At 47.6% G+C, this 12,337-nt stretch overlaps 1 protein-coding gene across 1 annotated transcript; it reads right to left on the minus strand.

Annotated features, from left to right (window-relative positions):
- Positions 1–4,039: 4,039 nt before the first annotated feature.
- MCIDAS (multiciliate differentiation and DNA synthesis associated cell cycle protein) lies at positions 4,040–11,424 on the minus strand. Its single transcript, XM_075067481.1, has 6 exons — positions 11,118–11,424; positions 10,747–10,832; positions 6,693–6,810; positions 6,132–6,415; positions 5,668–5,778; positions 4,040–5,378 (listed from the first exon to the last, which is right to left on the minus strand). The coding sequence occupies exons 1-6, from the start codon at positions 11,317–11,319 to the stop codon at positions 4,926–4,928; spliced, it is 1,254 nt and encodes a 417-aa protein (XP_074923582.1). The 5' UTR covers positions 11,320–11,424; the 3' UTR covers positions 4,040–4,925.
- Positions 11,425–12,337: the final 913 nt, after the last annotated feature.

Here is a 12,337-nt window from a genome sequence, read left to right on the forward strand (position 1 = left end):
GAAAAGGAAAATTTAAAAAAAAAAAGATTTGACAAGGTAAGGAAACTGTTTCTGTGCTTGTTTCATTTAAATTAAGATGGTTAAAAGCAGAATTTTTCTTCTGCATATTCAATTTTCAAAGCCGTATTAAGTCAATGTTCAGTTGTAAACTTTTGAAAGAATAACCATAACATTTTGTCCAGCATTACGAACATTTCAGAGTTACCAACAGCATCCATTCCCACGGTGGTGTAACTCTGAGATTCTATGGTATATGAATTGGTAAATGTTGGATAATAATGGTAAAGCTAAATACTGCTATACAGCTGAATGGAATTTAAAAAAAACTATATTGTTTTTCTATTTGAGACAAAGACTCATATGTAACAACTAATTAGATTACTTAAACTGAAGGTGCTTCCTCTTTGTGAGGCTATAAATGTATCCTGGGTGAGAAAACTACAACCCCAAAAGCCAATATGTCACTAGTTCAAGATAGATTTATTACTGCATATAAAGCAAGCATCCACAAGTTGTTATTATGCCATAATGTTGTACCCCTCACCTAACCACATCCTCTCAGTTCCCCTGCTTGTCCTGGCACCTTGAGGGAGGCTTAGGCCCCTGACCCAACACACACACGCCTACTAAAAGTAAGTCCTTTTTGGCCAAATCCTGAGATCCAGTCTCAGTTTTCACTTAGGCTCATAAGAACAGCCATACTGGGTCAGACCCAGGGCCAGTGCAAGGAAGTTTCACGCCCTAGGTGAAACTTCCACCTTGCGCCACCCTCCCACCCAGCTAACACCTCCCACCGCCTCCCCGTGGCAGCTAACCATGCCCACCCACCCCTCCGACCCGAGACACCCCCCCGTGGCAGCTAACCCCACACGCCGCAGCAGCTAACCCACCCCCCCACCCAGGGAGCCCCCCACAGAGCTATCCCAGTGCAAGCCCCCCTCCAGAGCACCTCGGCCACCTCACGCGCTAGCTTGGCCTGGGGGAACCCCTCCCATGGTCGCTAACCCCACCCCCTCCATGCAGCTAACCCCACAGCCTGTGGCAGCCTACCACCTGGGAGCACCCCCTGCGAAAATCTAACACTCTCCCAGAGACCCCCCTCGCCCCCTGGATGGAAGCTTAACACTGACCCTTCACGGCAGCTAACCCTGCTTGGGGAGCCCGCCCAGCTCTCCACACTGAGCATGCTGCGCTGCTGTACTTCTCTCCCTGCCAGGCTTGCACTGCTGACTGGAGGAGACTTAGAGCGGTGGCAGTGTTGTCAAGCAGAGTAGGCAGAGTGGGGTGATTTGGGGGCGGGTGGTTTCCCTGTGCGCCCCCCGTTACTGCGGGCGGGCCCTCTTCGCGCCCCCCCCCCCCCCCCGCACCCAGATCACCTCCACTCCACCTCCTCGCCTGAGCAGGCTTTTAGGCGCCTTCAACCACTAGGCACCCTAGGCGGCCGCCTAGTTTGCCTAAGTGATTGTACCGGCCCTGGTCAGACTAAAGGGCCATCATGCTCAGTATCCTGTTCTCTGACAGTGGCCAATGCCAGGTGCCCCAGAGGGAATGAACACAACAGCCTATCATCAAGTGATCCATGACCTGTCACCCAATCCCAGCCTCTGGCAAACAGAACCTAGGGATACCATTCCTGCCCATCTTGGCTAATAGCCATTGATGGACCTATCCTCCATGAATCTATCTAGCTCCTTTTTGAACCTCATTATCATATTGCCGTTCACAACACCCTCTGGCAAGGAGTTCCAGAGGTTAACAGTGTGTTGTGTGAAAAAATACTTTCTTGTGTTTGTTTTAAACCTACTACCTATTATTATTATTTGGTGGTCCTTGTTCTTGTATTATGAGAAGGAGTAAATAACCCTTCCCTATTTACTTTCTCTATACCACTCATGATTTTATAGACCTCTATCATATCCCCCCTTAGTCGCCTCTTTTCCAAGCTGAAAAGTCCCAGTCTTATTAATCTTTCCTCATACGGAATCTGTTCTATACCACTAATCATTTTTTTTACCCTTTTCTGAACCTTTTCCAATTCCAATAAATCATTTTTGAGATGGAGTGACAACATCTGCATGCAGTATTCAAGGTACCATGGATTCATATAGAGGCAATATGATATTTTCTGTCTTATTATCTATTCCTTTTTTGAGGATTCCCAACATTCTGTTTGCTTTTTTGACTGCAGCTGCACATTGAGTGGATGATTTCAGAGAACTATCCAGAATGACTCCAAGATCTCTTTCCTGATGAGAGTGGTAACAACTAATGTAGTCCCCATCATTGTATATGTATAGTTAGGATTATGTTTTCCAATGTGCATTACTTTGCATTTATCAATGTTAAATTTCATCTGCCATTTTGTTGCCCAGTACCCAGTTTTGTGAGATTTTTTTGTAGCTCTTCACAGTCTGCCTGGGACTTAACTATCTTCAGTAGTTTTGTATCATCTGCAAATTTTGCCACCTCATGTTTACCCCTTTTTCCAGATCGTTTATGAATATGTTAAATAGGACTGGGCCCAGTACAGATCTCTGAGGGACACCACTGTCAGCTTGTATTCTGGGGAGCTGATTATTATATTATTGTGTCTTATTTATAGAACTAAATGCGTTTCATTTAGACCTTCTTATATTTTAGGAATAAATATTGAGTATGAAATTATGTATTTACCTGGTAGGCTTTGTGTTTATTTAAAATAAAAGACTTTGTGTTTATTTTAATAAAAGGCTGGACGTTTTGATGCAATTTGGTGTGTTTTATCAGTGTAGTCCCTACTGAACTATGGTAACAGCGATGTCTAAACACATTGAAAACAGATGTAGCAGATTCTGCCTCTGCTGCCCAAAGCAGAGCCATCACAGTTCCCAGGCATTTCAGTTCGGATGGCAAAGTGCTTCCTTTGAGGAGGGAATCAGATTGGAATTGTCAGGGCCGGCTCTAGCCATTTCGCCACCCCAAGCACGGCGGCACGCCACGGGGGGTGCTCTGCCACTCGCCGGTCCCGCGGCTCCGGTGGACCTCCCACAGGAGTGCCTGTGGATGCTCCACCGGAGCCGTGGGATCAGCAGACCCTCTGAGGGGACGCCTGCGGGAGGTCCACTGGAGCCGCCTGCTGCCCTCTCAGCAACCAGCAGAGCATTCCCCGCTGCATGCCGCCCCAAGCATGCGCTTTGCTTGCTGGGGCCTGGAGCCAGCCCTCGGAATTGTGCCAGTGCTGAGCCCTCATAGTTCTAGAGGTGCCTGAAAAAATCACAGTGCCCAAAATGTGATTAACAGTCCTAGGGTTACATTTGCGATTCATTTGCATTAAATGCAGGAGACCACATCTACTCTAATTTTTAGGACAACGGTGTGATTTGCAAAGACCACAGGTCTCTGGTGGATGCAAGATAGCTCCTTTACTAAGCAGCCTGGCACTCGGATCGGATGAAGCATTGCTCACAGGAAACTGTACTGTCTGCAAGTCACACCTTCATCATCATGCTATGTATTTATAAAGTTCTGTTGGTGTGCATGGCCCTGTGCAACAGGCAGATACTGTAACCTTAACTGAGAAGTCCCTGACGTTGAGCCTTCAAAATCTTAGCTAAGCCATGCTGGGCAGGGACCAGTGGATGTGCAAAGGAGTCCCGGACTGTGATCTTCATTCTCTTATGTACCATAGAAATGGAAACTTCTTATATGACATATTAATTACAATGTTATTCGGTTCACAAGCTAACCACACAACTTTGAACAGGTAGCTGCAATTTAACTTTAATTTAAAGTTAAAAATTTAACTTTTTAAATTTAAAAATTGTATCAGTTTAACTTTTGAAATCGCTATTTTCACTTCTGTTTACCAGACAGAATTCTATTGCTTGTTAACAGGCAGTGTCTCTTTTTCCTAAGGCTGCCTGCTTTATCAGAACAAGTTCCAGTAAGAAAGATATTCTTCTTCTACTGTTATTGAACACACTGTTATTTTTGCACAAACCCAAGTAAACGAACATGCCTGATGCAAAACAATGTTTACTTGTAATTATTTTTAAAAATCCATTATAATTTAATGTACAAAACCATTTAGTGCTCACAGTAGCTGTAAAAATACATTTACAATTGTATACAAGTCACTCAGTGTCTAAATGTGATCTTGTAAACTTCCCGGATTTAAAATTCCAGTAATAATAAAGTGTAGTATGCTTAATATACTTCAGATAGTGTGTGCATTTCCAAAGATGCTATATATAATCACTATTTTATAACCTCACGTTCGTTCTAGCAAAATTGCTGTGAGAGAAACCAGGCAACATATTTTTCAAAGCTATCTCAACAACAGTAATACTACCGATAATAAATAATTATTGTCTGTGAAGGGACACTAACAATTTGAAAGTCACATTTCTGTCTGAAAATGTTCTACCTGTTCTAGTTACGATCACTATAACTGAAGGAAGTTGCTGAGGCAATTTTTTTTTCAGTTCGTTTGGGGTGTGTATTTGATTAGTGTGTACAGTCAGTTTTGTTGTTTCCCCTGTGTAGTTAGTTGCTGAAAAGACCCTGCAAACATCAACAGGGAAGCAGAGAACCCCTTATTCACATTTTAATTAATTTTTTAAAAGTTTCAAGGCACACACACTCTTTACAGAGATTTTAAAAAATCCAAATGGACAGTGTCCGTTTAAGTATCTCTCTAAACCTGCTAAGAAGTTGGAAGGGTCACAACAATGGCTTAAAAAAAAACACCACCACAACTGTATTGTGGTAAATGTATCTTTTCCTTCTAAAAAAATCGGTTCCAGTTTCTGCGACAGACCACGTCCTGTAAGTGGAAGTCACCGTGAGGGGCTAGGGTAGGCGGAACAGTGCTAAGTTCCAGTGCAGGCAGTGCGAAGTTTTCAGTGGAGACCTTGGCCAGTGTAGTTAGCTGATCGTTTCCTGGCTCAGCTGGGAACCCATCTAAACTTGTAGCCGCCGGTGGCTGTCCTAATAGTGAAAGCATTTCCTTGGGGGAAAGCTAGTGTCCGGATCGTGCAGTGATCTGTGATGGAGGTCCTGAAAGACACGCCTTCCTCCAGCTCGCTGTTACTGAGATCCACCGAGCTGCGACTGCTGCAAGTCTGCAGTCCACTGAACGCCCCGTACATATTAATAGCCTGGCTCTGGCTGTCCGGGGCGCGTGTTGCCTCCGCCTGCAGCCGAGGGCGCTTCGCCTCTCGGTTCTCATCAATAGTCTGCAGCGCCGCGTTACAAGTGTCTGATATTTCCCTCAGGATTTCATCCACTTCTGCGCAGTCCTCCTGCCCGGCCGCGTACAGCTGCTCCAGGCTTCTCTTAGCTGAGCTCCTGGGAAGGAAAGCGTCGGCCCCATCCTTGGACTGGTGGATCATCAGTTTCTGTAGGTGAAACAAAATGCAACTGGCTGCTTTAAACCGATCGCCGTGGCTCCCACTGGGCGCATCGCGTGGGCCGGGGAGTTGCAATATACACGGGTGGGAGCTTAGCTTTGGCTCCGGCTCCGCGTTTTTGGCCAAAGGGCGCCCCCTAGGGGTCTTCGGGCTGCAAGCCTCGGGCAGTGAAAGGAATCGCCGGCCTGCCCTGTATCCCATTATCGCTCACTTTTATACCAGGAGGATGGTGAGTAATGCTTTGGAAAAGAAACCTGGAGGAAACCGGAGCACTTACATCGAGCACACAGGCCAGCTGCTTCGCCTGGCTGGCTAGCTCCTTCAGCTGCACGTTTCTTTCCTTCAGGGAAGTGATCTCTTCCTGCTTTTGGGTTAATGTCACGTGCAACTGTTGAACGACAAGGTGTGAGTTTGAAATCAAACATTTCCTCCACCGTAGAAAGTCAGGTTACAGCTTACACGCGGGCACAGGCGCTGTAGTGTGCACACACCGTACGCAAACCGATTTAGGCTCTTTACCTTTGCAAACAGTATTGATTAATAACCCAAGGACCGTTCAGGAAACGACTTTGCCCAGCAAAGCTAGCAAGTGGGGCGCAATATGTGACACTTGCAATTACTCAACTATCGAACAAGGACCAGTTAGTTTGGAAGGAATACAGAAAGTAGACAACCCCGTCTGAGTAATCTCTGCAATACCTGATCAGGATGCTTTTAGGAGCATTCGTTCTATCTTCATACCTGATTATTTTCCACTAGTGCATCCCCTAACGCTTTCTGGTTTTGGTCTGCCACATCTTTCCAGTACTGTTCCGCAAAGTTTTGCAAGTTCATGTGCGGAAGAGGATTGTTTTGTGACCGTTGAATACAAGGGCTAAAGGCTGATCCGTCACCGAGAGGGAACGTGAAATCCCCGGTGTCCAGTGGAGGTGGCATTAAGGAAGACGGGTCTATGGAGGAAATCACTAGAGTGAGATCATATCTCTTTACGCGGAAAAATCGTAAATATCTGAACTGGTGTTTAATTCAGTCGTGTAAGTCTGGAACGCTACTGACGTACCACAGCCTTGGTATGTACCAAACACACACATTTCGTTTGCATCTCCTTGGGGTTGGACAATATTTTACAAAATCAGTATGTCAGTGCAAACTTTTCTTAACGAATGCTACATTGGTGCATTCAATTATGTGATGTCCAATGACTAGACTGATAGCAAATTAAACTGGTACCCAAAAAGACAAAAGCACGAGAGGGGACCAAAATGCAGTGTATGAAGCTAGAGGATCAAAGGCAGCCGCTGCTCTGTATGAATAATGGTGTTAACATACAATAAGAAAAGTACTTGCCACATATAAAACTATCGACAGCATCTCTGAACTCCTGGAAGTCGAACTCGGGTTCAGGTTGCAAGCAGTGGCTCTGAAACATGTAAAGGAAACATACAAGTTAATCAGTGCATTCAGATTCGTCTGTCAAATCTGCCCACACACTAATGACGGGTCTCCAGCGTTGCTTCAGTTTGCTTGTCAGTGTGCACACGCTCACATACCTGGAACTCTAGTCCCCAAGCTGAACACTGGAAAGGGCAAGCTTGCACTGCCATGGTCAGTGTAAAAGCTGATGCGCAGCACTTTGTGTCTCTACCAGTATAAAGGTAAATGTGGCAGGTGACTAGTAATAGAAGAAAAGAGCAATCTCTGATCCGTTAACCATGATGGCACGCGTTGGGCTGCAGCCTGCCTGCCCTGGGGCCCCCATATAGAGTGCTTATTCTATTCTCATTGGTTAGCAACACGAGCCAACCATATTCCAGCCTGCGCATTCCTCCAGCTTAGGTGAACGATTAACCTGAGCAGTCCTGCTACAACAGCATTTCTCCCACACCTCGCCCTGACATACTGTGCGCCTAGGCAGGTGTCTGTTCACAGAGAACCTCTTGCCTTCCTACGGATCGCTTTATTCCTGCACAGTTCTTCTCCTCCCTTCCAGTCTCTTTCTCTCTCTCGATTTTGGATGGATGGAAGAAAACACACTTTCTTGTGCACCCATATAGCATTCTGAATGAACAGTACATCTGTGATCGTGGTCAGAAGCGCGGTGTGGACAAAGACCATCCTGGCAAATAACAATCCTTTAAAATATGAATTTAGCTCGTGTGCAGTTGCACGCAGGTATTGACTACACCGAGGGGTAAGAAAATTGTGCAAAAAAATGTGCACGGTTACCTTTTTTAAATTTCTTCTTGCTATATTCTGTCATCTATTTGTCTGCTCCACTACACAACAGAAAGATCCAGACACAACAAACGCCCCACCTGTGTTCTCTGGCATCCTCCCTCGCAGATTCTGCTGGTACTGCAGAGGACATAGCTAGCTGTATATGTGTCTTTCATATATACATTTCCCATTTCAATTTCAGATCTTATGTATTCATCTTTTAAACATGCAGCAGCCAGACTCCTAGCTAAGACAGAGCAGCCAGGAGATACCACTCTGCTCTCATTCTCAGATTTGGATCCAGATAAAGGTCCTCATCCTAATCTTTCAAGGCCTGAATGGGGTTGGGTCTAGCTATCTTTGAAACCGTCTCCCTTTCCATCACCCATCAACTGTGATCAACAGGAATGCTGCTATTAATGAAGCTCAGAGCCTAGCTTTATTGGTCTGGATACCAAAATCATTGGATGTATCATAAATACATAGAAAGACATGACCTAGGGACACGACTCTTGTGGTAGGAGACCCTCCTTAGAAATGGAGATCAAGATGAAAGCAATATATGTCACTTGTAAGGTGCAGTGCAAAAGTCTCTCTCTTTCAGCAAGCCTTGCCCCAACAATGACGGCTGCAAAATAGCCCCGTTCATGCAAGAGACACAATAAAGAATAACCTCACTCAAGAGAGCAACATAAGGAGAGAGAGAGAGCTTGGACAGAAATTGTGCCCATTTTACAGATGGGGGAATTGAAGCTCAGTGAGGGTAAGTGACCGCAAAGAGATGTCTGTCACAGTTGGGAATGACAGACTAGAACTCAGCTTACTTAACTCCTAGTGGTCTTGTCCTATACCTACAGCACCACTCACCCTCTCAGTGAGCACGCACTGCTATCAATAATCCCTTTTCCTACATTGGTACCAGAGTTATCTTTTTCTGATCTTCCGCACTTTTGGAGTGAACCCCAGTAATTTTATCTTCATTTCAATCCCCCAAAATGGGATGTTTTGACAAGTAAAGGGGTAAAGTGCTGTTCAGCTAAATGCCTATTCACACAAGCTCTGTAATTCAGCTCAGCTTGAAAAAAGAGCATGCTGCAAAACTTTTCAAATGGTGTAGCTCATGCAGGGAGCTTTGAAACAGTAGTGTAGGATTTTTCATTCATTTTATTAGCGGCTAGTAGATAGAGCACTGGACTGGGACTCAGGAGACCTAGGTTCTATTCCTTGCTTTGCTATTGGCCAGCTGAGTGACCTTGGGCAAGTCATTTCCCTGCCCTGTGCCTCAGTTTCCCCATCTGTAAAATGGGAGTAATGATACTAACATCCTTTGTAACACACTTTGAGCTCTACTGATGAAAAGTCTCCTAGAAGAGCTAGCTATAATATATTATTACAATAGCATCCAGAGGCCCCAATCACAATCAAATCCCCATTCTGCTAGGAGTGGTACAAACACTGCAAGAGACACATCCTCCCCCCCCCCTCCTCACAGGACAATCATATGAGGAAAGAGATGGTGGCATAAATTAGCAGGGCTAAATGGCTTGGAATAAACAATAGAGAACAGAGGCCCCTACTAGCCTTCCACCTACCCCATCTGTGGATTGCTTCCAAAATGCTAGGCAGTATTTATTCTGATTTATACATTTCTTATCCTGTTTCAGGAAAAGTCTCAGCCTCAGAAGTGACTGATATCTGACCCTTTTGAAACTCAAGGTAGTGCATTTCTGTTAGAACAGGAGTTCTCAAACTGTGGGTCATGACCTCATTTTGATAGGGTTGCCCAGGCTGGTGTTGGCCCTGGGCCCCAGCAAGTCTGAAGCCCAAGCCCCACTGCCCAGGGCTGAAGCCCAAGCCCAAGCTCCACCACCCAGGGCTAAAGTCACATGCCCCCCACCCAGATCAGGAGCCCTTGGGCTTCAGTTTTGCATACACATCCCCAGGGCAGCGGGGCTCAGGCGGGCTCCATCTTCAGGCCCCCCTCCTGGGCTGTAGGAATTTTTTTTGTCAGAAGGGGGTCCCCATGCAATGAAGTTTGAGAACTTCTGCTTTAGAGGTTCTGCTTAACTCGCTGGAGGGCCTGTACGGGCCAGATCCAAAGCTCACTGATGTCATTGGGAGTATTTCCACTGATTGCAACAGGCTTTGGAGTATGCTGAGTATGCTCCATATTAGCACCAGGATGAGTAAGAAAGAGACGAATGTCTGTCTTTAGTACCTAGCTGTTTCCAGAACACAGGCACTGAGTGCCCCCTTCGCCAGTTCCCGCACTGGGTCCTCCCTCTTCGCCATACAACCTAGAGTTGCTAGTCGTCCCTAAATCAACCCATCTGCCAACGAGAGAGGGTGGGACAGATGGGAGAGCACGAGGATGAAGCTGAGACAACACTCAGCTTGAACCCGGCGGCATTCTGTGAAGGGGTGGAATTACCAACACCTGTTCCGAGCTGGAACCAGGGGGAAGATGATCCTGTCTGACTCTGGATTTGCAAAGTGAAGGTCGCTTGGTCCCTGTTTGCTTGTCCATAGGCTCGCCTTGCTATACGCGCAGAGCCTGCTGTTCGGGACATGAGTGACCTGTAGGTGATACTTCCAAACCAAATTCACAGCGAGCTCATTAAACAGCCCCCTTCCCTTTGCAGCAGCCAGGGAATCAAGCACTGCTCAAGGGCGCTTTGGGAGGATGGCTACGTCTTAACCCTTATGAACTGCCCCAGAAGTCAGCAGAAGACTTGCTAAAGGGAGCTCTATTAAAGGGTAAGCACTTCAATATATGCAGAGACTCATCCACCGCTTGCACTGATAGCTACCAGAATGCCTTATCTTTTCTAAGCTGAAGTTTACAAACCCCACCCATCACTATTTCTGAAGGGATTGGGTATAGCAAGTAGCCATCCTAGCTACCTGCCCGTTCATTTGAAGGCTGGTTAACCGCAGCTTGCCTAAGAAGAGTGAGGAAGGAGGTAAGAGAAGCGGCTCAAACGTGCGTGGAAATGCCTCCTCCTCCTTTGCGAACGCCCGTACGCTAGATGAAGTTGAGGAACAAGTGTATCTGAATTAAACTGGGGGATACTCAGAAGCTGCCTCGTGGGGGACGGTGTCCGGGGAGGTGAGGGGGTGCCAATTCGGACTCAGTTACCTGCGGGGCAGCTGCAGCACTAGAAGTCTCCTGCTGAAAGACCGAAGTGCAGTCTGCTAAATCTTGCCAGTCGATAGTGGCAAGTGCTGGGGGGAAGAGAAACAGACATTTACAACAATGCTCGTTGTAGGTGACAAGTGCTGGGGGGGAGGGAAGAGAGAGAGAAACAGACATTTACAACAAATGTTCGTGGGAGGCGACAGGTGCAGGGGAGCGCAGCAGCTCCTTTGACACCCCCTTTCCGCTCTTGCCCTGGTCCTTGCCCAGACGGGTGGCCAGAAGAGGCTAGGCACAAGCCCGGGCACTGCTGCTTTCTCACAAAGCGGAGAAGGGGGTTCGACCAGTTAGAATTCGCATTCACCACAACTCACCTAGCTCTACCGTGTCGGGAGGCTGCTCACTGTAAACTGCCGCTGGAGTGGGGCTGGCAAAGCTCTTCCGCGGCGCGGGACCGTCTCCCAAACGCACCTTCCTCTCGAGCTTGGCGGGCTTCTTGCCTAGCCGGCTGCACAGATCTCGCACCCTGTTGGGACAGATGCTGTCGAAGGCTTTCCTGCCGCTGCGGTTCTGCATGGTGCAAGCTGGACCCAGGGCCTTAGCTTAGCTCTGGCTTTTGGGACCCCGCGGCTCTCCCCGCCCGCGGCTCTCTCCGCCCCGCTCTCTGCAGGGAAACCCGTCGAGCACCCGGCCCAGAGGCTGCACATGGCCGTTACGGGGCTGGTTTTGACACCGTTGGAGGGGCCCCGACCGGTCTCCAGGGCAGCGGGTCCAAGGGGAGCGGAGAGGGGGGGTGAATGGAGACCGGGGGCGGGGCTGGCTGCAGAGTGAGCGCCAGAGGTGGCGCCTTCGCCTTGGCACAATCTGCGCCCTGCAGAGGCGCTAACAGTCAACCTGGCAACAGGGCATCGCCTGGGTCCTGCAGCAGCGGCAGCATTGCGCCCTTGCAGCGCACATTGGCGCCGGCACAGGGCAGTATCCAGCGGGCTTATGCCCAGTCCCGAACCAGAAGCTGTTCGGCTGGACTCTCTGGCTCCACCGTGTCAGGGATCTGACGGGGCGCAGCAAAGAGCTGCGGAGTCACAGGCTAAGGGCTCACACAGCACGGTGATGGGCGAGAGAAGCACTCACCTGGGCCATGGCTGGAGACCTCCCCATGCAGGACACCATCATGCAATGAGTGCGGTTATTAAAAACATGACTCTGACAAAAAGGAGGGGAAATATGTAACTCCCCCAGAATTATTGACATCAGAGGTGAAACCGCGTTAGTTCATCCAAATTATCCTTCTGCCAAAGCAGGATACCTCCCTATTTTACATTGTCTAGAGCGTGGTCCAGAGGAATTTTAAATCCAAGGCCCCTTGTCTTTATTCTTTGCATTATCCCGCTCATCTAGATTGTATCCACCTGTCTGTTTCTTTCTGGTCTGCAGGCATGCTTGGGTGTAAGTGCTACAAATAATCACCAGTATCTGGAAAAAGACGGTGTTTTCTGAAGCACAAACTTCAGCAATACCCCCGAGCGGGACACAACCCTGTGTACAAAGAGATCAACACAGCTAGCTGTAATGATGGATAGGCATATGATGTCTT

This window comes from Chelonoidis abingdonii, chromosome 6 (genome assembly GCF_003597395.2).
Source record: "Chelonoidis abingdonii isolate Lonesome George chromosome 6, CheloAbing_2.0, whole genome shotgun sequence".
NCBI classification, from domain to species: Eukaryota; Metazoa; Chordata; order Testudines; family Testudinidae; genus Chelonoidis; species Chelonoidis abingdonii.

Bases quoted from the DNA above. Each gene is read 5' to 3' on its own strand.
- MCIDAS (XM_075067481.1), bottom strand. From the start codon at position 11,319: ATGCAGAACCGCAGCGGCAGGAAAGCCTTCGACAGCATCTGTCCCAAC. The intron at 5,779-6,131 runs GTATGAAGATAG...GTCGTTCAACAG, and splicing joins CACTAGTGGAAAATAATCAG to TTGCACGTGACATTAACCCA. The intron at 5,379-5,667 runs GTAAGTGCTCCG...TTTCACCTACAG, and splicing joins AGCTGGCCTGTGTGCTCGAT to AAACTGATGATCCACCAGTC.